At 41.9% G+C, this 27,297-nt stretch overlaps 1 protein-coding gene across 1 annotated transcript; it reads left to right on the forward strand.

Annotated features, from left to right (window-relative positions):
• The first annotated feature begins 1,143 nt into the window (after positions 1-1,143).
• LOC143041810 (uncharacterized) lies at positions 1,144-21,120 on the forward strand. The gene is made up of 6 exons (XM_076213883.1): positions 1,144-1,376; positions 5,707-5,850; positions 6,059-6,163; positions 6,938-7,116; positions 13,393-13,622; positions 17,022-21,120. Exons 1-6 carry the CDS (start codon positions 1,285-1,287, stop codon positions 17,286-17,288), a joined length of 1,017 nt encoding a protein of 338 aa, XP_076069998.1. The 5' UTR covers positions 1,144-1,284; the 3' UTR covers positions 17,289-21,120.
• The last annotated feature ends 6,177 nt before the right edge of the window (positions 21,121-27,297 follow it).

Consider the following 27,297-nt stretch of genomic DNA (forward strand, 5'->3'; position numbering starts at 1 on the left):
ATAATCACTCTCCACTCATCTCTATTTCCTGCCTTCTCCCTTCCTTGCTCAACAGACATTCCCCTCTTGTTCAATGCACCCTTCACCCCATATCAACCTCGGTCTTCCCCTGAAGTTCACTCCATCCACCTCTGCCTTCCACACCTCTTTCATTACTCGTTCTTTTCATATGTCAAAACCATCCTATGACCTGAATACCATGGCTGGGCGCGTTCCTAGGTGCGTTCCGCATAGGTTTGGCCGCGGTTAGTCCAAACTATTAAAGCTTAAGAGACAGGTTCATACCGAAACAAAAGTCCGGTAGGCCACATACTATACCACAGAAAAAATTCGCATGCCACATACTATACCGGCACCTATAAATAGCTTTAATTATAGTTTAGGAGCGCTAACTGCGGCCAAACTAAAACGGAACACGCCCAGCTCTGCTGAAAACCACAATCAAATCACTTCTTCCCTTTTTCTCCTATTTTTATAGTAGCAAGCCTAATGTTCCTAGTCTCTCCTTGTATAGTTTGTATGGCTGGGAACCATTTTGATAACTGTTAATCATATTCTCTCAACCTTATATTGTTGACTTGGGTGGGGACCATACCAATGCTGTATACCGGTATTCCATTCTAGACAATGTTTTTTTCCGTGATCTTGCTCATGTAATGAAAAGCCAATTTTAGTTTATTCAGCAGCTCCTATGTCCCCACAACATTACTGACATGCTTACCTGATAACATTCCCTATCAACTAAATATGCTAACTAAATAAAGTTTTTTTTATCACTTGTTTAGGTCTGGTCTTGTTTATAGCATATTTTTGCTTCCTATAGCTCTTCTTCCGTATCTTCCTCTTCTTCTTCTTCTGCATAACTATCATAATATTCCCTTCATACTTCTCTGTACGAAGTGCTGCACTGATATAGAAATATTAGTATTCCACGTTTCCATAATGATAATCTACTAAATAATCTATGCCTGAGAATAATCAAGAAGGAAGCATTATATTATTTTTCTTGATAGCTATCGTATGAATTATATAAAAAATAAAAATAAAAGACAGTTTCTGCCAGTTTTATTGCACTTTAGGAAAATAGTTTGATTTTAAGTGCAATTCAAGATTTTTTTTTATCGTAGTCTGCTATACGCTCAACTGTCGAACGGATCGACTTTTGTTGACAGTAAACATTCCTGTGCACGTTCGAATGAGAATGTGACAGTTGAGCTACAAAACTGCCAGAATATACAAATCTTCCAGACTTACAGTTAATTATATTGTTCCATCACTAAAACCATGGTGCATCGCAAGTCCACGTACAGAATTACATACAAAAAGTTTAATCCAGCATACAGAAAAACGGTATGGGAAGAAAATAGCTCGTTCAGGTACGTTGATTTATGTTATAAATTCTTTAAGAATTAATGTGTATTTGTTGTGTAAATCTTATTTTGAAATTTTTAGTATTGAACTTCGAAATGTTACTTTTTTAGGCTTAGGCCGATATAACCTGTCATTTACAAATTACAGGCACAAATGTAAGAACGTCCCAAGAGTCAAGACCCAACACCCATTCACTATTGTGAAGTAATCTTCCTATTCTCGATTTGAAATGTACGAACACTGGATGCATTTCATTTATTAGTTACATTTATTCCTCAAGTAAATATTTGAAAAGTTATGGACATACATGATTTTACTTAGACATGCAGATAATTAGGTGTATGGCATTTTCACTGCAGTGATGTCAGGCAGATAAGTTTTCACCATTCATGAATTATAAATTCTCTCAGGCTGGCGTAGGTAACGTTCTCTCCCAGTCGTGACTTGACAACTGTTTTTTTCTTTTGTGAACTGTATTTGTCAGAATAAGGTTTGATCAATTTCACGTAGAATTGTTGCCAATGGGATCACTGGACTAGGGTGTCATACCAACAAAAGTGAAAGAAAGATGAATCACCCCATCTTGAAAGGTGGTTCACAAGTTCTTCCAGCTAACTACGGACCCATTCGTCTCACCTCACAAGAGTGTTTGAGAGAGTAGATAGGAAGAACCTAATGAACTTTATAGAGAGGGCAGGACAGTCCAATCCAAGACAATGGAATGTGGGTTTCAGAAAGGACGATCATGCCTTTTCCAACTCCTAAACCACCATGACAACATTATAGACAATGCAAGCAGTGGCAGAAACATTGATGTGGTCTACCTAGACTTTACTAAATTATTTAATAAGATGGTGCAGGGTCAACTTGGCCCATAGATGGGTCAAGTAGATCTATTTGACCAAGTCAGCCTAGCACGGTAAGGTTAGGTTAAAGTAGACAAATTCATCATACTTTCATTTTTCCGACCTCCGGATCTATCAAAACAAAGATGATGTCATACGCAGCTGATGGGCCAAGCGGTAAAGTAGATCACAGAGTGCTGCTACACAAAGTGTAGGGACTATGGTTCCACAAATTCCTAAGTGATATAAAGCAGAAAGTAATAGTGGATAGGGCCCAGTCAAAAAGTTCAGTGGTAATTAGTGGAGTGCCACAGGGCTCAGTGCTTGGCCCATTGCTCTTCCTGGTCATGTGTCCTCATCGAGGATGATACGAGGATCTCTCGAAAAATTACAACCAGAAAGAATTTTGAAAGATTACAGAAAGATCTGGAGGCTGTATAAAAGTGGTCAAATGAGATCAATATGATGTTCAACAAAAAATTTGAACTAATAAAATATGGGTCAAATAAAAAACTAAAAGAGTACTGGTACACAATGGATGCAGCGGAAATAAGAAAGGAAACACTGAGAGACATGGGGCTGTGGATGAGTAATGATTGTGGCTTCAAAGCACACATAACCGACATCACTAGTACATATATATACATACATATGCCAAAGGCTTTTTCCCCCTACACTTTTTTTTTGGGGGGGGGGGGAGCCAAAAAGAAAAAGGCATAGAAACCACTCCCACTCATTCCATTTCCCATATATTCCACTCCCCTCCCTCTTATCTTGGCACCTCCTAGATGACAGGTCATCCCTGCATCCTGTCCACTGCATCACTAGTGCCCCTTGTAAAATGAGCAGGTGGATCCTCTGGACCTTAATTAAGACCAGGAATCCCGAGCACTCGCTACCTCTGTGGGAGACCCTGGTAGTATATACCAGCTATGGTCTCCACATAAAGTCAAGGAGATACAAAAGCTTGAACAGGTCCAGAGGGTGTTTATGAGGAGGTTAGTGAGGGACTCCCTGAATTACTGAGAGAGGCTGAAAATCCTTAAGCTCTCTTATCTTCACTGCAGAGAGCACAATATAATGATTTGTGTTTGGAAAGTCCCAGGGCATCAAACCCATCACAAAATGAAGACTGGTATCATATGGAAATACCACTCCAGGTTTGGTAGGACATGTGAAAGAAGGTCCATAAGCAGCTGCTCCCAGTTATTGAAGACAATCCAGATGGAAAGCTTCACCTGTACCAGCCCCACTCTTCAGCCATCACTCAAGAGAGATAAGTGACCTAACAGGAGTCAGCATTGAGGCTTTCAAGAGGAAGTGAGACAAATTCCTGGATGATGTCCCAGAGGAGCCTCCAATCCCACATAACCCAACCTCATGAGGAGCAGCAACAAATTCAATTGCAGAGCAGTTACAATACATGAAGCTTGGGGGGAGATGTGGGAGTGGTGTGTCCCCAGACTGGCCATAGTATTAACGCCAAAACCTATCAACAAGGTTTACACATGCAAGGCATGAAGTTACAATTACTGTAGATTACTACAGAACCACAAATTTGTGAAACTATGTTGAAGGACATCAAGCATCCCAAAAACTACCATATTTTTGGTGAGTTCTTCCTGATGTCCTGGTAGGTGTGATCTTTCTTTTACAACACCTATGGGTGCCTTGACTCTGCATTTTGTCACATGCTTCATATTTTGCCAAAAGTATGGAACTATTATTTATTTACAACAGTTTTGTATTGAAAGTAATTTCCTGATAAGCAGCATTTCTAAATGAGAATAAGAAGAGAAATGTTGGTCTCAAACTGTCAGGAAATATATTTAATTTGGAAGTGGGTAGAAACAACTCCATCACCCATGTAGTACATGAATGGAATAAACTTCCTGCAGAGGCACTGTAATTAGTTCAGTTCAAAGCTTTAAGATTCATTTAGATAAACACTTAAGCAATATGCTGTAATGCCTGCCATTTATTATATATAATTTGTTTTTTGTTTGTTATTATTTGTCTTTTTGTTTATTATGCATTTGATTATTAATTATTATTTATCTATCCATTTATTATTATTTACTATTTACCTGTTTGTTTATTAACTTTACCTATATATTTATTTATTTATTTTAGTTATTATTATTTATATCATTATTTTTGTTTATTTATTTATCATTATAATTTTTTTCACATCCAACCTAATTATGAAACAAAAGGTCTCCTGTCGACATGCTCCTCCTTTGTAATCCTTTGTAATAGTATCATGCTGAAAAGGCAGTCGGAGATGGTTAAGGAGGGATGGCAGAAGTTCAAATTGATCAACATTCTTAAGTGAAATTAATTTCCAGTCATTAAAAGATGCCAAATCATAGGACACACCCACATCACAAACAGATCAAACATGTTCAACCACCATTTTTCATGTGTTATAAAAGACAACAAAATAGGGGAGAACAAGGGTGTAAGGGATCCCTTCCCTTCATATTTTCCTCACGTTTGCTGTAAAATCAGGATAAAAAAAATATGATTTGACTCAGCCATCCAATTTATTATGTGATTGAAGTCTGTATATACAGTCAGCCCTCATTTTAACATACCTCCATTTAACAGATCTTGGAAGCAACAGACTAAATCCAGTGACTCGGAATAAATTTCTAAAATCCCTATCATACAATTATGTCATATCAAAACCTCATCATCACAGTCCTTGTTCTAGCTTAACTATATACCAAAAAGCTTCTTCCCCCTTATAGGGGAGGTAGCCGGCCAAAGTATGCACCCACCCCTAGCCCTCCCACTCCCATCCATCACCCATGTGTTTCCCTTTTATTTAAGCTTATTGTGAGTGAAGGGTAAGTCTGATATATTACAGTAAATATGTTGAATTTATTATATTGGACTGATGTGCCCCCCTATAATCCATTAAATTGTGGGTTATGTGTATATATTTCTAAAGTACTTTTTTCAAGTAAGGTGAGCTAACGACCTGCAGCTGTTCCTCTCCTCTTCCTCCTGTTAGCTTGTAACACAAGCACTACATAGTTTCTTTCCAGAGAGAACTGTTGTAGGGCCTCAAAACCATTGCTGATTGCTGTGGGGCTGTGGATTTCCAGTCATTAAAACTCAAGGCCCAAACCTCGGGTTATGTGTGGATGATACTTTGGCACAGCCCAAAGGGATTTCTCCACAACTTTTGTTTTCCACATGAGGGGATGGAGAGGGGGGTTGCCAATTAAATAAAGCAGCCTTGCTGTGGATGCACTGTGTCTTGCTACATTGCTTCTGACCCAGGCAGTGGGCGGGAGACAGGGATGACCCCTCATCCACGAGGAGATAAGATGGAAAGGGAACGAATATTAGATGGGAGTGGGTGTGTGCCCCTTGACTTGACTACCTCCCATATAAGGGGGAAAAAGCCCTTGTTATATGAATAGATAGAAAACTCGTGGCAACAGTTATTATTATTAATTTATTTACATATCTGATACAGGAGGAGGAAACGACAAGAAGAGTTTTCACATCATGGCCTTGAGGAGGAAGAAAGCAGTGAATGCGAGTGTGACGAGGATTCAGATGATCAGTTTGAAAATGGAGATACTGATGGGAAGACATCTGTCTCAACAGCTGTTCAGAAGCAAGTAGTCTGACTAGTTCTTTTGTTTGTATTAGTATGATCGCCGTCAGGTGATCATTGTAAAATTTTTAGAACATGGATATTTAGTTCCTTGTTATTTTTGCTTTGTTGTGAACATGTAGCTCTAAGTCTTCCAGTTTCATCTTCCCCCTTATAAGGGAAAAAAGGGCTTCTTGTATATGAATGTACATACCATTTTGTTTGGCAGAAGTGGATCACAACTCTCACTAACAGCATCTGACAAATCTGCTCTGCCCGCTAATGTCCCTCGGCTCGAGTTTACACCAGAAGAAACTCCAAGAAGCCTTGGCAAGTATGTCTTTGCAGGGATGATTAACCTTATCACATTGATAGGTACTAGTTATTGATATGTTGAACTGTTTTTTATGCATGTTTTTTTATCATTCATTCACCGTTTAACCCATACTGGGGTATTGTCAGCATAGTTGTATGTAGTCATGCAGTATTCTTTTATATTTGGAGACACATTTCTAGTCATAGAGGAATGCTGCATTACTTGTTAACTTTTACTATCTATTGTTTCATCTTTTCTTCTTAAATCTTTCCTGTAGTACTCTTGGAACACCTCTTTTATTCTCTCTTTCTTTCTCATGATCTTCTGGTGGGGGGAGGGATAGGAATCCATCAATCCGTTGTTCCTGGTTTCTTTTGCAGAAGACCTGCAGTCTTCAGGTAACTGGTAACAGCTTCTGAGCAGGACCACAAGTCACTCAGGGAAGATATATTGTGTTTTTGTCTAAGGATTGTTAATGTGGGACATTGTAGTATGAGGTGTTCTGTGTCTTCTGTGTGATAGTTGCATCAAGGGCAGTTTGGATCTGTAGCCAGGCCTACTCTGTGTTGGTACTGACCCAGTATTGAGAAATGAGGTTGCCCCTCCACTATTTTCCAATGTCTACTTGGCCATCCAGCTCCAAGAACAGCTAAGATGGCAGGGGCAGCAAATGGGTGTAGATTTTTTACTTGGCCACCCACTTTATAAGGTGGAAAAGGTCTTTAGGTGTGTGTGTTTTTACAGCAAATATAATCTCATAAGAGCCCCTTTTAATATAACAATCATGTTTAGACAGGTAAGCATGAATGAAGAGAAGGATTCAACAGAAGTAATCAAAGATACAAAATATAATGGAGAGACAAAGGAAGCAGTCAAACACACCAAGAAAGTGGAGATTCTGAGTGGCAGAAGTCAGGGAAGAGGTGTTATGAAGAAGAATAAAATCTACGGGGAATATGATCTACTACCAGGTATTACAATGCTTTCTGTTTCAAATTCGGATTAATATTGCATAATGTATGATACTGTGAAGAATGTGATTATCATATAATTTGGAATGCTTCCCAAGCAAGTGTGTATTATGTTGGATACATACATATACCAAGGCTTTTTCCCCCTTACAAGGGGGGGGGAGGTGCTTAGAGTGAACTCTTTAAATGAAGAGGAAAAGGAGAAGGAGTACAAGAAGAAGCTGAAGGAGGAGTGGGAGGGAGTGAAGGATAGAGTAGAGGTAGGTGTGGAGGAGGAATGGGGATGGTTCAAGGAGGGAGTCACAAAGTGTGCAAAGATGGTGTGTGGAACAAGAAGGACAGGAGGAAATAGAAGGAAGGGTAGTGAATGGTGGGATGAGGAAATGAAGAAGGTTGTAGAAGAGAAGAAGCGAGCTTACACAGATTGGTTACAAAATAGGACGAGGGAGTCATATGAGACGTACAAAGAAAAGAAAAGAGAAGTAAAGAAAAAGGTAAAGGAGGCAAAGAGGAGAGCAGATGTAAAATGGGGTAAGAGTATGACAGAAATTTTTGAAAGTAATAAAAAGATGTTTTGGAAAGAAATTAAGAGGGGAAGAGGAGGCGAATCAAGTAGAGAAGAAAAGGTAAAAGGTGCAGATGGAGAGATGATAATGGAGGAGAAGGCAGTAAGGGGAAGATGGGCAGAATATTTTAGGGAGTTGCTAAATGTGAAGGAGGATAGGGAAGGAAAGATAGCTGCAGTGGGAAATGCTAAGAAAATGAGAGTGATGAGTGAGGAAAATGGAGGAGAAATAAGGAAGGATGAAGTGAAGGCTGCAGTTAAGATGATGAAAGCAGGTAAGGCACCTGGTCTGGATGGATGCCATGCAGAATGTCTTAGAAAAGGAGGTACAGTGATGGTGGACTGGTTGGTGAGGTTATTTAATGTTTGCTGGAGAGAAGGTAGAGTGCCGGAGGACTGGAGGAGTGCTTGTATAGTTCCACTTTACAAGGGAAAGGGGGACAAGTGTGAATGTAGTAGTTTCAGAGGGATTAGCTTGTTAAGTGTAGTTGGGAAGGCTTATGGGAGGATCTTGATTGAGAGGATTAGGAGAGGAACAGAGGGAGCAATTGGTGAGGAACAGTGTGGATTTAGGACAGGTAGAGGTTGTGTAGATCAGATTTTTGTGGTAAGACAGATATGTGAGAAAGCTATAGGAACGGGGAAGGATGTTTTTTGGGCCTTTATGGATCTGGAAAAGGCTTACGACAGGGTAGACAGAAAGGCACTGTGGGAGGTTATGCGGATATACGGGATAGGAGGAAAGCTTCTCGGAGCTGTCAAGAGTTTTTATGAGAGTAGTAGAGCTTGTGTCAGGATTAGAAATGGAGAGAGTGAGTGGTTTGAGGTAAAGGTGGGACTTCGTCAAGGATGCGTTATGTCACCCTGGCTGTTCAACTTATACATGGGTGGGGTAGTGCGAGAGGTAAATGCAAGGGTAGTGGGTCAGGGATTGGAGATGGTTAAAGAAAATGGAGAAAAGTGGGAGGTGAGCCAGCTGTTGTTTGCGGACGACACTGCGCTTGTGGCAGGATCGGAGGAGGGATTGAGGAAGTTGGTGGCAGAGTTTGGGAGAGTATGTGATAGAAGAAAGCTGAAGATAAATGTGGGTAAAAGTAAGGTGATGAGATGTACAAGGGGTGAAAGTGGCAGTAATCTGGAAGAAAGCATTAAAGGAGAGCAACTGAAGGAGTAATTGGTGAGGAACAGTGTGGATTTAGGACAGGTAGAGGTTGTGTAGATCAGATCTTTGTGGTAAGACAGATATGTGAGAAAGCTATAGGAAAGGGGAAGGATGTTTTTTGGGCTTTTATGGATCTGGAAAAGGCTTATGATAGGGTAGACAGAAAGGCACTGTGGGAGGTTATGCAGATTTATGGGATAGGAGGAAAGCTTTTGGGAGCTGTCAAGAGTTTTTATGAGAGTAGTAGAGCATGTGTTAGGATTAGAAATGGAGAGAGTGAGTGGTTTGAAGTAAAGGTGGGACTTCGTCAAGGATGCGTTATGTCGCCCTGGCTGTTCAACTTATACATGGATGGGGTGGTGCGAGAGGTGAATGCTAGGGTAGTGAGTCAGGGATTGGAGATGGTTAAAGAAAATGGAGAAAAGTGGGAGGTGAGCCAGCTGTTGTTTGCGGACGACACTGCGCTTGTGGCAGGGTCAGAGGAGGGATTGAGGAAGCTGGTGGCAGAGTTTGGGAGAGTATGTGATAGAAGAAAGCTAAAGATAAATGTGGGTAAAAGTAAGGTGATGAGATGTACAAGGGGTGAAAGTGGCAGTAGACTGGAAGTGAACATTAAGGGAGAACGACTGGAGGAAGTGGATAGTTTTAGATACTTGGATGCAAGTGTAGCATGAAAAGGTGGAGTGAAGGTGGAGGTAGAATGTAGATTGAGAGAAGCGAGTAAATGCCTTGGTGGTTTAAAGAGTGTAATGAGGAATAGACATTTGGGAATGGATGCAAAGAGGAGACTGTATGAAGGAGTGATTGTGCCAACAGCACTGTATGGGGCAGAAACGTGGAACATAAGGGAAGAAGAGAGAAGGAGTTTGAATGTGTTTGAGATGTGGTGTCTGAGAAGTATGGTGGGGGTTACTAGGCTGGATAGAGTGAGAAATGAGGAGGTGAGGAGGAGAACAGGGGTGAAAAAGGATTTGGGAGATAGGGTTGATGAAAGAATATTAGGATGGTTTGGACACATGGAAAGAATGAGTGAAGAAAGACTAGTAAAAGAGGTATGGAAGGCAGATGTGGAGGGAGTGAACATGAGGGGACATCCTAGGATGAGGTGGATGGATGGGGTGAAGGGGGCTTTGGGGAAGAGGGGAATGTCTGTTGAGGAAGGAAGGGAGAGGACGGAAGACAGAGGTGAGTGGAGAATGGTTGTATATGGATGATGTTGTGACTGCATGAGGAGGAATGGGCGGGGGGTGGGGTAGTATGTGTGAGTAAATTTTGACGCAGCCCGAAGGGATTTCTCCCCGTCCTCGCCTTATATGCAAAGGGGGACGGAGAGGGGGGGTCGCCGATTAAATGAAGCGGCCTTGCTGTGGATGTACTGTGTCTTGCGACACTGCTTCTGACCCAGGGCGGTGGGCAGGGTGCAGGGATGACCCGTCATCCAGGAGGTGCTCAGATGAGAGGAAGGGTGGGAGGGGTGTGGAGTGTATTTAGGGATGAAATGGGTGGGAGTGTTTTTATGCCTTTTCCTTTTTGGCTACCTCCCTTGTAAGGGGGAAAAAGCCTTGGTATATGTATGTATGTAACTGAAGGAAGTGAATAGTTTTAGATACTTGGGTGCAAATGTGGCAGGAAAAGGTGGAGGTAGAATGTAGATTGAGAGAAGCAAGTAAATGCTTTGGTGGATTAAAAAGTGTAATGAGGAATAGAAATTTGGGAATGGATGCTAAGAGGAGACTGTATGAAGGAGTGATTGTGCCAACAGTATTGTAAGGAGCAGAAACATGGAACATAAGAGAGGAAGAGAGAAGGAGCTTAAATGTGTTTGAGATGAAGTGTCTGAGAAGTATGATGGGGGTTACTAGGCTAGATAGAGTGAGAAATGAGGAGGTGAGGAGGAGAACAGGGGTGGAAAGGGAGTTGGGAGATAGGGTTGATGAAAGAGTATTGGGAAGGTTTGGACACATGGAAAGAATGAGTGAAGAAAGACTAGTAAAGGAGGTGTGGAAGGCAGATGTGGAGGGAGTGAACATAAGGGGACGTCCTTGGATGAGATGGATAGTTGGGGTGAAGGGGGCTTTGGGGAAGAGGGGAATGTCTTTTGAGGAAGGATGGGAGAGGACAGAAGACAGGGGTGAATGGAGAATGGTTGTATATGGAAGATGTTGTGATGCATGAGGTGGAGTGGATGGGGGGTGAGGTAGTGTGTTTGAGCAAAATTTTGACGCAGCCCAAAGGGATTTCTCCCCATCCTCTCCTTTATATGGGGGGACGGAGAGGGGGGGTCGCCGATTTAATGAAGTGGCCTTGCTGTGGATGTGCTGTGTCTTGCAACACTGCTTCTGACCTAGGGCAGTGGACAGGGTGCAGGGATGACCCGTCATCTAGGAGGTGCTAAGATGGGAGGGAGGGTGGAGGGGTGTGGAGTGTTTTCAGAGATGGAATGGGTGGGAATGATTTTATGCCCTTTCCTTTTTGGCTACCTCCCTAGTAAGGGGGAAAAAGCCTAGGTATATGTATGTATGTATGTACAAGGGAGGTAGCCAAAAAGGAAAAGGCATAAAATCATTTCCACCCATTCCATCCCTGAATACACTCCACACCCCTCCACCCTCCCTCTTATCTTAGCACCTCCTGGATGATGGGTCATCCCTGCACCTTGTCCACTGCCCTGGGTCAGAAGCAGTGTTGCAAGACACAGCACATCCACAGCAAGGCCGCTTCATTAAATCGGCGACCCCCTCTCCGTCCCCCCATTGCAGAAAAGGAGAAGACGGGGAGAAATCCCTTCGGGCTGCGTCAAATTTTGCTCACACATACTACCTCACCCCCCATCCCCCCGCCCATTCCACCTCATGCAATCACATCATCCATATACAACCATTCTCCATTCACCCCTGTCTTCTGTCCTCTCCCGTCCTTCCTCAACAGACATTCCCCTCTTCACCCCGTCCATCCACCTCATCCTAGGACATCCCCTCATGTTCACTCCCTCCACATCTGCCTTCCATACCTCTTTTACTAGTCTTTCTTCACTCATTCTTTCCATGTGTCCAAACCATCCTAATACCCTTTCATCAACCCTATCTCCCAGCTCCTTTTCCACCCCTGTTCTCCTCCTCACCTCCTCATTTCTCACTCTATCTAGCCTAGTAACCCCCATCATACTTCTCAGGCACCTCATCTCAAACACATTCAAATTCCTTCTCTCTTCTGTAAATATTTGAAAAATGGTTCCATGTAAAATGAATCAACTATGTAGATTTTTTTTATTTTTTTTGTACCGTCATCCAGGAGGTGCCAAGATAAGAGGGAGGGAAGAGGGTGCAGGGGAGTGGAATATGTTACGGATGGAAGCTAGTGACAGTTTGGGAAGGTGTGCAAAAGAAGGAAGTGGAAGGTAAAAGTAAGGTGATGAGATGTACAAGGGTAGAATGTGGCAGCAAATTGGAAGTGAGTAATCAGGGAGAGAGAATGGAGGAAGTGTATAGCTTTAAATACTTTGATGTGAATGTGGCGGGAAAAGGAGGAGTTGGGGTGGAGGTAGAATTTAGATTGAGAGAAGCAAGTACCGGTAAATGCCTTGGTGGATTAAAAAGTGTAATGAGAAATAGACATTTGGAAATGGATGCTAAGAGGAGATTGGATGAAGGAGTGGTTGTGCAGACACCACTATATGGGGCAGAAACATGGAACATAGAGAGGAAGAGTTTAAATGTGTTTGAGATGAAATGCCTGAGAAGTTTGGTAGGGGTTACTAGGCTAGATAGAGTGAGAAATGAGGATGTGAGAAGGAGAGCAGGAGTGGAGAGGGAGTTAGGAGATAGAGTTGTCAAAAAAGTATTGGGATGGTTTGGACACATGGAAAGAATGAGTGAAGAAAGATAAGTTAAAGAGGTTTGGAAGGCAGAGATGGATGGAAGGAGTCAACATGAGGGGGTGACCTAGGATGAGATGGATGGATGGGGTAAAAGGGGCATTGGGAAAGAGGGGAATGTCTGTTGAGGGAAGAAGGGAAAAGACAGATGATTGGGGTGAGTGTAGAAAGGTTGTGTATGGATGATGCTGTGATGCATGGGAGTGGGTGGGGCTGGAGATGGGAGGGAGTATTTATGAATGATATTTTGATGCAGCCCATAGGGATTTCTTCCCATCTTCTCTTTTTCTGCATGAGGGGACAGAGAGGGGGGTTGCCATTTAAATGAAGTGGCTTTGTTATGGATGTCCTGTGTCTTGGTACATTGCTTCTGACCTAGGGCTGTGGACAAAATGCAGGGATGACCCACTATCCAGGAGGAACCAAGGTAAGATGGAGGGAAGGGGGTGAATGGGTGTGGAGTGTGTGGAAGTGGATTTTATGCCACTGTTTTTGGCTACCTCCCTTGTAAGGGAGAAAATACCAATGGTATATGTATGTATGTACAAAGTCCTCTGTAAAGGGCCTTGTCCTAGCCATCTGATAGGGGAAATTTGTAACATTAAAACAAATCAACCCAATCAGTAATTTTATCTGGGAAATGATAAATCTAAAATCTTTTTCTGTGTGTTACAGTGGCAAAGAAAGAGGATCAAAACTTGGCTTCGGGTAGTCGATCAAGACCCAGATCGGCCCAATCTGCTAAATTTCAGAAGTATCCTCTAACGCCAAACCTTACAAGAACTACTCGTCGCAATTATTTGGAGTCGGAAGGAAAGCGCCCTTTTGTTTCATACGGCCAGGGTGGACATGTCCGAACGCTTGGTGATAAAAGTTCCTACAATGTATATTTGAATGAAGATGCAGTAAGTATATTATAATTATTTTCACTATGGAAAATATTGTGTTGTGCTGCATTGCTTCTGACACAGGCTGGCAGTAGACCAGGATGACCCTTCATCCACAAGGAGCTAAGATGAGAGGGAGGAAAGGGTAGTAGATGGGAATGGAATGGGTGGGAGTGGATGCATGCCTTTTGAGTGTTATTTCCCTTATTAGAACATAAGAATGAAGGAGACTGCAAGAGACCATAAGGCCTATACTAGGCAGCTCCATATCCATCACCACCTGTCATCCCCATCCATAAAGTTGTCTAATCGTTTCTTAAAACAACTGATAGTTTCAGCGCTTACTACATGGTTACTAAGTTTATACCCTTTGTCGACCACCCTATTAGTAAAACAATTTTTGCCTATTTCCTTCTTAAATCTAAATTTGTCCAGTTTATAACCATTACTGCGAGTCCTGCCCTGTTGTTTTAATATGATGACCTTGTTTGCATCACCCTTATTAAAACCTTTGATCCACTTGAACACCTCTTTTAGATCACCCCGCACTCTGCCTCTTTCCAGAGAATGTAAGTTAAGGTGCCCTTGGTATATAGATACGTATACCAAGGGTTTTTTCTCCCTTATAAGGGAAGTAGCCAAAGTCAAAAGGCATAATTCTGCTCCCACCCATTTCATTCTCAATCACCAGCCCTCCTCCTTTTCTTGGCTCCTCCTGGATGACAGGTCATCTATGCATGTCGCCCATTCCCCTGGGTCAGAAACAATGCTGCTACATATAGATAGATAGGTATATGGACAGATAGATTTTCTCTGTACCAGTAGGTCACCACATGAGGTACTAACTGTACAAGTTTTATGCAGTAGTTACCTGAGGAATTTTAGTGACACCCCTACAGACCAGAGTCACACAGGATTCTTTTATTACTAGACTAGACACCAACCCCATCTTGCATCTGCTCTTTTATCATAGTTTGTTGTGATTCTCCTAGCAAGCCAAAAAAACAGGCCGTGAGGCCTAGGGCTGTGGGTTGTTTAGTTGGCATTCTGCTTGAGCTAGAGGAAACCTCTAACAAGCCAGAAACTGAGCTTTTGGACTGCTGTGGGTCTCTTAATTGGCTGCAGGTAGTGCTTTGGGAATAACAAAAGTGAAGACAGTAAATAATGCATAGGAATGATCAAATTCCTATGATCTGCTTCCCCCCTTCTCCCTCTCTTATCCTATACCTATGAAATTCCTTGTTTCTTCTTTGCAACTGTTCTTCATGCATACATACATATAACAAAGGCTTTTTCTCCCCTTTCAAGGGAAGTAGCCAAAGTCAAAGGGCATAATTCCCCTTCCACCCATTTCAACTCCATCCACTCCACACCCACTGACCACCCCTCCCTCCTTTTTTTCTTGGCTCCTCCTGGATGATGGATCATTCTTACATCTTGCCCAATGCCCTGGGATACAAACAATGCAACAATACACAGCACTTCCACAGCAAGGCCGCTTCATTTAATCTGTAACCCCCACCCCCCTCTGTCCCCGCATGCAAAAAGAAGATAAAACGGGGAGAAATCCCTCCATTCTTCATATGTATACCTTTTATACTACACATCTTCATTTCACTATTCACTGCTTTTCCCTCAATTCCCATCCATCTTCACATTCCACACTCTATCTTTGCACACTTAAGTACTTCCTTTTTGAACTACATCCATTCCTCTTCACTTTTGCTATTCATTACCTCTCTCACTTTTGTCTAATATTTTGCCTCTTTCCAGTTCTCATTCAATTTGCTTTGAACCCTTCAATGTCCCCCTTCTCTTCGTTCTTCACTCACAGTTTCCCTTCCAATTTTCTCTCCCCCAAACATTTTCATGTCCAGAACTCTTTCAGTACTCCTTTTGGGCATTACTTCACTTCTGAGAAAGATATACATATACCAAAGGCTTCTTCCCTCTACATGGGGGGTAGCCAAAAAGAAAAAGGCATAGAAACCACTCCCACCCATTCCATTTCCTATATATTCCACTCCCCTCCACCCTCCCTCTCATCTTGGCACCTCCTGGATGATGGGTCATCCCTGCATCCTGTCCACTGCCCTGGGTCAGAAGCAGTGTCGCAAGACACAGCACATCCACAGAAAGAAAGAAAAAAAAAATCATATGTAACATCTGACATATGGAAGTGTTCCTGTATACATACATATACCAAAGGCTTTTTTTTTCCCTTGTAAGGCAGGTAGCCAAAAAACAAAGGAATAAAAACCACTCCCACCCATTCCAACCCTATCACACTCCACCCTCTTCTCTTGGCACCTCCTGGATGATGGGTCATCCCTGCATCCTGTCCACTGCCCTGGGTCAGAAGCAGTGTCACAAGACACAGCACATCCACAGCAAGGCCACTTCATTAAATTGGCGACCCCCCCTCTCCGTCCCCTCATGCAGAAAAAGAGAAGATGGGGAGAAATCCCTTTGGGCTGCATCAAATTTTCTCACACATACTCCCTCACCCCCCATCCCCCACCCACTCCACCTCATACATCACAACATCATCCATATACAACCATTCTCCACTCACCCCTGTCCTTCCTTGACAGACATTCCCCTCTTCCCCAAAGCCCCTTTACATCCTAGGTCATCCCCTCATATTCACTCCTTCCACACCTCTTTTACTAGTCTTTCTTCACTCATTCTTTCCATATGTCCAAACCATCCTAATACTCTTTCATCCACCCTATCTCCCAACTCCCTTTCCACCCCTGTTCTCCTCCTCACCTCCTCATTTCTCACTCTATCCAGTCTAGTAACCCCAATCATACTTCACAGACATTTCATCTCAAGCACATTCAAACTCCTTCTCTCTTCTTCTCTTATGTTCCATGTTTTTCCCCCATACAGTGCTGTTGGCACAATCACTCCTTCACACAATCTCCTCTTAGCATTCATTCCCAAATGTCTATTTCTCATTACACTTTTTAATCCACCAAGGCATTTACTTACTTCTCGCAACCTACATTCTACCTCCACCTCCTTTCCTGCCACATTCACACCCAAGTATCCAAAACTATCCTGTATTTATAAGAAACATTAATTCTGAAATAGGATTGTATTTGTGTGGGAAATACAGTTTATAGAAGTATGTTTATCTGTATACCAAAAGACTTCTTTCCCGTTATATTGGAAGTAGCCAGTTAATGCATGCACCCATCCAGCATCCATCCAACACCCATTTGTTTCCCATTTCAAAATCTCCTGGCTCCATGTGGATGAAGGGCCATCCCTATCCCCTACCCACTGCCTGGGTCAGAAGAATTGCAATGTTTGTGAAAGGGTGGGTATATGCTTTGATTTGGCCATACCCCTTGTAAGGGGGAAAGGTTCTTCTGATACATGTGTATTTAGAAAGTATTCTGTCTTCAGGTGCATGATTCTGCTTTGGATGCTTCAAGAAGGAGAAATACTGAAATTGACAACCTGATCCACTCTCAGCGCAAGATGACCCTTGAGGACTGGCGCTCAAAACACGGTCAAGCAGAAAAAGTCAACCACTCTAGTATATGGGCAGATTCGAATGACAATATTTATCAAACGAGGAGGCAAAAACCGAGATCAAGAGTACCAAGTGCTCCCTCCAGAGTAGAGGCTTTCTCGGGTTACTGTAGGCATTGTGGAGGAAGACGATTTTAGTTTCTGGGACCATTGACAGGTACCTGCATGTGGTGGTCCTGTAAGATGTAAAGTGAAGCTTGCCAATTTTCAAATCCCATTAACCTCATTACCTACATCAGGAGTGTAGCCCTGAGGGGCTGACACAGTCTCCAGACTGGGCACAATGTCTCTAACAACTTCAACTATATTTCTTACACTTTTTCACACATGGAGAGCTGACAACTGGTGACCAGACCCATAGCCAAAGGGAGAGGGGGGCTATGGAGGGGCCTAGCCCCTCAAACTGATATATTTGTATTTTTCATATACATTGATTGTCAGAATAAAACTGCAAGTTAGTTTGCAGTTCAATGCTAACGAATGGGTTTTGAGAATATTCTGTGCTGCAAACATCTGCACTTAATTTATCATCTTGCAACTTGGTGCCACCTGCATGTGCTTGTACTGCATGACCTGTACATGATGTTCAATGCACTGTTGGCCTTTACTGATGATCATAACCAATTTGTGTCTGATGGTTAAGCAGTGGTGTCACAACACTGCTGTGTTACTGTTTCCGTAAGTGCTGTACAAGATTAGTCATTTTTATTACATTCAGCCCCTGAAGTCATGAGTTCTGGCTATGGGCCTTCTGGTGACTGCTCCCCACATACCACTCTCAGCACATGACATGGAAATAGACCCACACTAATACAACACAAACAAGAGTCCAAAGTTTCCTCCTAAAGAGATCTGTGGATGGGCCTGAGGACCCTTGTCAGCTACCGTGGGGCTGCGGGTTTTCCATTTAGTGAAGCTTGAGGCAACAGTTAATAGTGCTTTGCTACTTTCCCACTTAAGTGATTTTTATATTTAGATTTTAAGATTTCAATTTTTATACAATTGGACCAAGACCTAGTCACATTCCAAGTGTTTTGACTCACATGTTTACGTATTTTGTAAGAGCTCAGAAATTGATCTCATTGTTTGTTGAAATAGCTTATTTAACTGTGTAACAATAGGTTTGATGTACTGTATTGGGTTTTGTTATTTTGTGGTGCTTATAGATTTAACATTTGTTTTTGTCTTTCTTCTTAAGTTAGTGGTCGTCTGCCTGATTTCTCTTTGAATGTATACAAATGTGTTATATTTTAGCCCTCCATTTGAGCGTAACATTTAATACTCTTCTGTTTTGTCCCTTGTTTTTCATGGATGATACACGAGATGAATGAGCTGGCCATCCAAGCATACAAGTGTAGTGTAGCGTTTAGTAGTAATCCTTCCTAAATCCAAACTAATTAGACTACACAGTATTTGAATACACAATTCAAAACTATCTCTCACCTCACCCACCTCCAAGAGTCCATTCCACCACTCAAGTGGTAAATTTAATTTCTGAAGGAATAAAAGTGGTATACAATACACTAAACCTCACCTAAGTCAGAGCCAAATGTCTGATATCAGATAAGTCACACTTTCATGCCCTCATGTGTCGGATATATCAGATAGACACCTGATATCTTGGATTGTTCTCCAAGATATATGGGGAAGCTGAACACTTGGGTAGATGCAGATTTCATTGTGCAGTGTACAATGCCTTTTTTATATATATGTGGAACAAAAGTTGCACAATGCCATTTTGTGTCTGAAATGTGGCTGGGTGATACTTTAGACTTGATACCATCTGCTAACTCAGATTTTCAGATATCTTGGAATGGTCTTCCCCTAATTAATCCAACTTGGGTGGGCATTACTGCACATATAAATCGTGTTTGGATACAGGAGGAATTACTATTTTTCAAGGAATACACAGTACAAGAATGCACACACTACACCTGCAATTTTTTTTCTTCTCTTTTTCTCTACAATCAAAGCTCCCACATCAGTCTTTTATTAGCAATGCATGTACATGTTCTATACTTATTTCCACAACTTTCCAACTCTTCAAGATTTCTTAAACTGTATTTGCATCATCAACATATCTTCACCTATGGAAAGACTACAACAGCAATGTAATTCAAATAATGAACCCAGCTGTTGTGAGCTTTGAACTGAGGTCTACATAGCATGAATCCCAGTTGCTACCATTCTGCCACATTGAACATACAGTGTGGTAGAATTTGTACTGTCAGTGTGGAAGAATTTGTAGTGTGGCAAAATGGTAGCAACCAGGATTCACACTATGTAGACCTCAGTTCAAAGCTTGCAACAGCAGGGTTGATTATTTATATCTTCACCTGCAAAAGCACTTCATACTGTATTGTAAGGCAAACACAAATCAGGAGAAACTTTAAAAGCTTGATGTTAGTGAACATGGAGATGTTAGAATGTGCATGAGCAAGAGTGATATATATAATAGGATACTCTCTCTCTCTCATTTACTGTCTCTCAGTTCTTCTATTCTCCTTTATCGCCTCTATGATCCCAATTCTTTGGTAGCAGTCTTGTTCTGAGGGATAGAAGCCCTAGTTATTGTTGACTGAATATTATACATCTCTTCCATCCATCCAATTCCTTCCCTCTCTCTCTCTTTTCCCTTCTCTGTCTCTCTCCTTCATAACCCACTAGTTTATTGTAATGTGTATATTATGTGATCTAGTCTATTAAAATGTTAATTGTTGTCATAATATTGACTAAAAATGGTTTGAATTTGTCATACTGTTCTCACATTCCAAACAAATCTTGCCTTGAAGTATTTATTCTTTATATTGTTTTTATATATTTTTTTTCCTGGAGTTTGTTGTATCTACTCATATTTTCAGTGATTTGATTAAATTTTAGCCACATGTTCATACTAGTAAGACTGAATGCTGAATAGATGAAGGAATGATACAATGTAAAGGGATGTTCTCATATGCCTCATAGATAATTTTGAATGAAGGAGAGGGGTTGTTAGGTGATGAAACGAGTATAACCAGCTCGAGCCACAAGGCCCTGCAGTGGAAGAACTGTGCCTCACTGCATTGCCTTTGATGGAGGACAAGGTGACCCCAAGGTACATAGATGGAAGGAATTATTGAACAGGTTTTCATTGTGCATTTTATAGGTGTATGCTGTGACAGCAACCCCTTTTACAAGGGGGAAAGGAACATCAGTATATATATATTTATACATATAGAATGATTAAACTCAACTTTTTTCCAAAAGTTGATAGAACTGTCATTATTGGAGATGTTCGAAAAATGAGTAACCTAACCCATAAATGTTTTCCCTTGTGAACCAAGTATTGAAAGCCTCCCTCTATGTCTTTCTAAACCAGCCTAATCATAGACCACTTGATCTGCTGGTATGCTCTTCCAGTGTAGTTCATAAGGGAACTTCATAATCCAGAAGGGTTTTAAGAATTTGTGTGCTGTTTGAGTAGACCATGCTCCAATCATAATCATAAGGGTTGTTTTGGAATTAAAAGTGTACGAGTCTACATATTAATACCAGACCAAAGTTGTTGAAAAAGTGTAGCAAAGTTTGTTGTTCAGTCTTTAAGAATACTAAACCTGAAAAAATTATTAAAATTTCAGAACAGTCGGTCACCATAAACATTTAGTTTAAATTTATTTTAAAACGTTACACACCAATGTCAACCATACCCACTGCCAGACATGTCATTTAACTGGTCAGCATCATGGAATCCCCATGATTGGCTAGTTAATTTTTTACCTAACAAATTTAGGACTTCAAAATTTTTCATTTGACTCAGGGAGAGATATAACTGAGAAACGAGAGCAAGTTTCAAGCCTGTGTTTGTGTTGTTTCATGTGTGAACAGTGAATAAAAGAAGAAAAATACTACTACTCTTTGATTTATTCCCTTATCGTTTCACAATTCCCCATCTGGGGCATTGGCTGCATATTCTTGTGCAGTATAATTTGCATAGTAGCATGCAGCCAATATTTCAGTGACTATATGGGGTGCCCCTATGGACCAGAGCCACACATCATTTTGTCTATGTTAGAGGAGATTTCTACTCAGAGAAATGATGCTGCTTTATTGTAGTGTGACTGTCCCCGTCCCCCCCAACTCTTAACCCCTTGAATATGATGCCTACATAGGCATCATGAGGAGCGAGTGAGTATATAAGGATGTCAGTGTCTGCTTCCTGATTATATTTGTTTTGTAGTTGTTGTTGTTGTCATTCCCTAGACTGTCTGTCCGAGCAGTCCCGTCTCCCCAAGGAATGCCACAGCCGAAACTGGGTTTTCCCACAAATCCTTTATAGAGTGTATGTTGTGTCGTTTGCGTGCATGATTGTGTATAATGCAGTCTTCCATTATGTGTTGTATGGTGTGAGGTGAAGTGTTACATCCTGGGCAGCTGTTCACAATGCGGTCATCCAGCCTCTTCTGATAGCTAAGAAGTGCTGGGTGGTAGCCGCACTGCAGTCTGGCCAGGTGGACTCTGTCCTTTCGTGGGAGAGAGGATTCAGAAGGGTGGATATCAAGGGGTCTAGCATGCAGCAGTGTATTGTCTTTCAGTGTGTTAATGGAGCGGTGAGTGATATGATTATGAATATGTTTCCGGAGGCTGGTATTTGGTGGTTGTGGAGGAAGAGAAGATAGTATCTGTGTGTGATACAGGTCTTTGGGTGTTGTTTTAATGTTTCTTGGTGTGTGTGGGTGTTCTGCTATGTAGTGTAGCGGGTGTGATGTGTTTGTGGTGGCTGCAGCAAGTGTTTGTGTGCCTTTCATGTCGAGGTGATCCTTGACTTTGAGGACTTTTGTTTCATGGTGTAAATGGTCTGTAGGTGTTGTATTTGTTGCAGCCTGTAATTGTTTTAAGGGCTTTGTTTTGTATGATTTGAAGGGTGTTGTGGTGTGTCTCACTGAGATTAGGAGCCCATGCAGGATTCGCATAATTCATCACTGAGTGTATGCATTGTTTGTATATTGTTGTATTAGTTTCTTTGTTTTGTCCAAATGTTGTTCTAGTGATTGACTTAAGTGCGTTAAGTCTAGGTGTGCATTTGTTTTTTGTTTGTGATGTGTTGTTTGAAAGACATGGATGTATCATATGTTACACCAAGAATTTTCGGTGTGTTTGTGTGTGGTATTAGTGTTGTTGCTGTAGAGATGAGGTATGTATTTGTGTTCTTTTGTCTAGTTGGTGAGAAGTGTTGCTGTAGATTTGGTTGGAGCTATTTTGAGTCTGTTTGTGATGAACCATGTGTTGAGTGTATCAAGGTATGGCTGGATTATTTCTGCAGCTTTGTCTGTGTTACGATGTGTACATGTGATTGTTATGTCGTCTGCGTAGGAAGAGATTTGTATTTCTGAGGTGTCTGGTGTGGGTAAGTCGTGCATGTATAAATTAAAGAGCGTGGGGGATAGAACAGAGCCATGTGGTACTCCATTCTTAATGTTTCTGATTTGCAATGATTGGCTGTTATATGACACGTAAGCATTCCTACCTGCCAGATAATTGGCCAGCCATCTTTTGGTGTTATTGTGCATGTCTGTGTTATATATTTTATTTGTTAGGTTGTGGCAGGGGATAGCATCAAAAGCTTTACTAATGTCTAATGTTATAAGAAGTGTTCTGTGGTGGGGCCTATCTGAATTGATGCCATCTAAAATTCTTTGTATGAGGTTTATCAGAAGAGTGTTTGTGGAGTTTAGTGGCCTAAAACTGTTGTGAGTCAGCAAGGGGAATATGTGGTGTGACAAGTTTAAGTATTAGGCGTTCAATGACTTTAGAGGGGGTGCAGAGAAGTGTGATTGGGTGGTGCAATGTTGGGATTGTTGGGTCTTTGTTCGGTTTTGGAATGGTGATTATTTTACCATGCTTCCAGATGTCGGGTATAGTGTTGTGTGAATAGCTGTAGTTTGTAATGTTTGTGAGTGCGTGTATACCCTGTGGTCCAATGTGTTTTAGGTGGATGTTACTTATGTTATCAGGGCCACAGGCGGATGAGTGCTTGAGATTATGTATTATGTGTTTTGTCTGACTGTCTATGAAGGGTGTATAGTCTGAGTCTGTGGGAAAGTCTTTCTTACGTCGAATAGTGCGTCGGTCGTCAGGGTGAGAAGTGAGATGGCTTGTCTGTGCAAAATGATTTATGAGTGTGTTTGCTTGTTGTCTGTTTGAGGGTAGATTGTCTGTTGTTGTGATTATTGCTGCGTGAGAGCGTGTTGTGTTACTGTTGGATAGTGTAATGCTGTTGAGTGTTTTGTACAATTTGCTGGTGTTTGTTTTGTGATCAAGTGTATTGATAAAGTTTTGCCAATTTTGTGTTTTTTGTTCATGTATTTTATTGGCAATCACAGTGTTTAGTGTTTGTATTTGGTCTACTATGTTTTGAGGGATAGGTGTGGGGGTATTGTGTTTAAGTGTGTCTCGTTGTCTGATGAGGCCTTGGATTTCTGGTGTGAAGTTGGGGTTGTGTGATTTTCTGTTGCCTCTAGGGATGTATCTCTGTCTGCATTTTGTATAATTGTAATAAAAGTGTGCACAGCATTGTTTAGGTTTGTGATTGGTGTACTGTTAAGTGTTTCAAAATGTTGTTCTGTCTCTTTAGTAAAAGCTTCCCAGTTAGCTCTCTTGTAATTGGTGTATGTGTCTGTGGCCAACTGGGGTGCATCTTGTTTTGGTGGTGATGATGATTGGAAGGTGGTCAGAACCAAGGGTTCCGACCACTCTCCATGATGTTGGGGTTAGGCAGGGGGAGAAGAAGGTGATATCAGGAGAGGAGGGAGTGTAGAGGGCTTGGTGTGGGATATGCATATGATTATGTGTGTTGTTCATGATAGTCAATGAGTCAAACTAAGTCTGTATATCAAGCCCTCTGTCTGTGTCAGGGTTGTCGACATACCAGGCAGACGACTTGGCATTGAAGTCACCACCCATGATCAGGTTGGGGATTGTGGCTAGATGGCTAAATTGTGGTCTGAGGGTGTTTGGAACTGTGGGGGATGATTGGGGGGGGGGAATGTACATGTTAACTATTGTCAGTGTTGATTTGTTGCCTGTACAGATTCGAATGGATTGGATTTCTGTAGTGTTATCTGTGGTAGGGAGGAGAATTTTGGTTGTGGCACTTGTGTCCACAAAACAGATGGAGTGGTGGATCAGGGTGATGAGTCCACCGCCATTGCCGTTGGTCCGGTCTTGTCTGATGGTGGTGTAATTATGAAATGATGGTGTTTTGTGCGAGTGTCTTAGTTTTGTTTCTTGTATAATTGCAATGTGTATGTTGTGCTGTTTAAGAAAGTGTTTGAGTTCATGTTTTTTCGAGTTAATACCGTCAATGTTGTGTTGTAATATGTTGATGTTGTGTGTTCTGTATGTGTTGTATGTTGCCGATTGGGGATAAGGGCAAAGGGAAATTGGGAGTGGGTAAGGGTGCTGGCTGTGGTTGGGGAGGTGGGAGTGGGGTTACTGGAGGGCAGGTAGAACATGTCCAAGTGTTTGTGTATTGGTTTGTGTCAGCAAGTGTTGTACAAGTGAGGTGGACCCAGTTTTTGCACATATTGCACTGAACTGAGCACTTTGTCTGTCTGCTCGAAGTAATGGGTTTAGAGCATGTTGGGCATGTGTATTTTGTGGTGGGCCCAGGATTGCTCTCTACATCTCCGGCTAAAAGTAGAAGAAGAGGGGTGATCGCCGGAAAATCACCCCTCGGTGCAGAAAAAACGTAATATTGCATGTTGAGAAAAAGGATTGTGGTACTCCCCAAGGCAGACGTAGCTCCTCTTGGGGATCGGTGCCACCTGCGTAGAGCCGGTGGCCAGGGCTGGTTGCCGCTGTTTGGCCCCCAACTCTTGGGGTTGGGGGGTGGTCCCACGACGTAGACGCTGTGGCTCCAGGACCTTTGTTTTGTAGTTGAGTGACCCTCTTATTCTATGAACAGACTTGGTTACAAACATTTTGGGTGAAAGGGAACAAGCATAACAGCTATAACTTTATATTTTATAATAAGTGTATTGTGATGCAGCATTGTATATCAGGCAGATAATGTGAGAGCAAATATTTGACTCCTATTGAGAGGTTAATACTGTCCTGTACCACTTTGAATATATTCATTTTTGCCTCTGTCCCCTTAGGTAGGGGGAATAGACAATACCCCCACCAAAGTCATCCCACTTGGGTCATAAAGATGGCTAAAATGGGACAGAGTGATGGGATTAGGCGTCCTGCTCTCTGTAACCTCAAGGGCATTCCTACAAGACGTCCAGACAAAAGAGGGTCTGGGAGTTTTCCAAACAGAACCCTAAGGTTTGGGTTCAAAGGAGGTACAGTTATAGTAAGAGTGGCTAGTGAGGATTAATATGTGTCTAAGGGAGGGAAGAGTGCCTGCATATTTCCACTTTACAAGGGAAAAAGGAAAAAATGCCACTGTAGTAGTTTTAGAGGGATCAGTTTGTTGAGTGTAGTTGGGAAGGCATGTGGCATCTATTCTTGCCATGGGAACGAGTGCACTGGGGATGTTTGGCATGTATTCATATTCTCAATCCATTTAATGCCAAGAGGAAGTTTATTGTAGAATCTTGGAGTGGCAAACTTAAAAGTGCGAAAACCTATAGTCATTGAAAATCTTGGTTCAGTGTTAATCCAACAATCACTCTCCGGGTATTGATCCTTTCTTCCGTTGGTTGAATTACATGCAAAAGATTTCTTAAATAAGATGGTGAACCAATAGTACTTGACAAGTTAAAACAAAATTAGTATGTGTGAGTAAATTTTGACGCAGCCCGAAGGGATTTCTCCCCGTCCTCTCCTTATATGCAAGAGGGGACGGAGAGGGGGGGTCGCCGATTAAATGAAGCGGCCTTGCTGTGGATATGCTGTGTCTTGTGACACTGCTTCTGACCCTGGGCGGTGGGCATGGTGCAGGGATGACCCGTCATCCTGGAGGGGCTCAGATGAGCGGGCGGGGTATTTGGGGATGAATTGGGTGGGAGTGTTTTTATGCCTTTCCCTTTTTGGCTACCTCCCTTGAAAGGGGGAAAAAGCCTTGGTATATGTATGTATGTAAAACAAAATTTGAAAATAATTCTGGTTTAACAAACAAGTAATCCTATCTCTCCATGCAATACCCTTAACAAACCTTGCAGCTCTATTTAAAATACTTTGTAATTTTTTCAGTTGTATCTTGGGCAAATTACAGTAAATTTACATACACATATATATATACCAAAGGCTTTTTCCCCTAACGCAGGGGGTAGCTAAAAAGAAAAAGGCATGGAAACCCCTCCCACCCATTCCATTTCCTATATATTCCACTCCCCTCCCTTATATTGGCACCTCCTGGATGATGGGTCATCCCTGCATCCTGTCCACTGCCCTGGGTCAGAAGCAGTGTCACAAGACACGGCACATCCACAGCAAGGCCGTCCCCTCATGCAAAAAAGGACAGTAAATTTAATTGCAATAATTGACTCTACTAATAACACAATTCATCATAATTTTCTGAACAGAACTCTCATTTAAATATTTTTTAACAAATAGTAGTCACTGCCTACCCTTCTATTTCCTCTCATTCCACATGCCATCTTTGCACACCTTGTTAGTCTCTCCATGAAACACCCCCATTCCTATTTCATCCTTCACCACCTCCCACATTTTTCTATGCACTCCAGCTCCTTTTTCTTCTCATAACACTTTACTCTTAGCACCTCTTTACTTTCTGCCCTTTTCCTCTTTCTCCACCTATCCTTCACTCACTCACCTTCCACCAAAAAATGGCCTAACATTCTCCCACGCTTTCCCCTAAGATGGACATCCAGAACTCTTCCTACTTTTTTCCTGAATACTGCTACATAATCCATTAATGCCTATCAACTACCCTTTCCCATGTGTACTTGTGCTCAACTTTTTTCTTAAACACTGTTAGCTACCATCAACCCTGAGCACATCTCCACTATGATTTTTACCTGGTACCCCTTTCCAACCTCTCGATCTATTGGTTCCTCCCCTACATTTGCACTGAGATCTCCCTAAACCACTACATTGACATTCCTTGCAAAACTTTACACACTCATTTAAATCCAAGAAGCCTCCCTTTCCTCTACACTCTTCTCACTACCAAGCCCATATGCACTTACATCTCCCTTCC

This window comes from Oratosquilla oratoria, chromosome 32 (assembly GCF_046742065.1).
Source record: "Oratosquilla oratoria isolate Oo_2021 chromosome 32, ASM4674206v1, whole genome shotgun sequence".
Classification (NCBI taxonomy): domain Eukaryota; kingdom Metazoa; phylum Arthropoda; class Malacostraca; order Stomatopoda; family Squillidae; genus Oratosquilla; species Oratosquilla oratoria.

Bases quoted from the DNA above. Each gene is read 5' to 3' on its own strand.
- LOC143041810 (XM_076213883.1), top strand. From the start codon at position 1,285: ATGGTGCATCGCAAGTCCACGTACAGAATTACATACAAAAAGTTTAAT. The intron at 5,851-6,058 runs GCAAGTAGTCTG...TTTGTTTGGCAG, and splicing joins GTCTCAACAGCTGTTCAGAA to AAGTGGATCACAACTCTCAC. The intron at 13,623-17,021 runs GTAAGTATATTA...TTCTGTCTTCAG, and splicing joins TATATTTGAATGAAGATGCA to GTGCATGATTCTGCTTTGGA.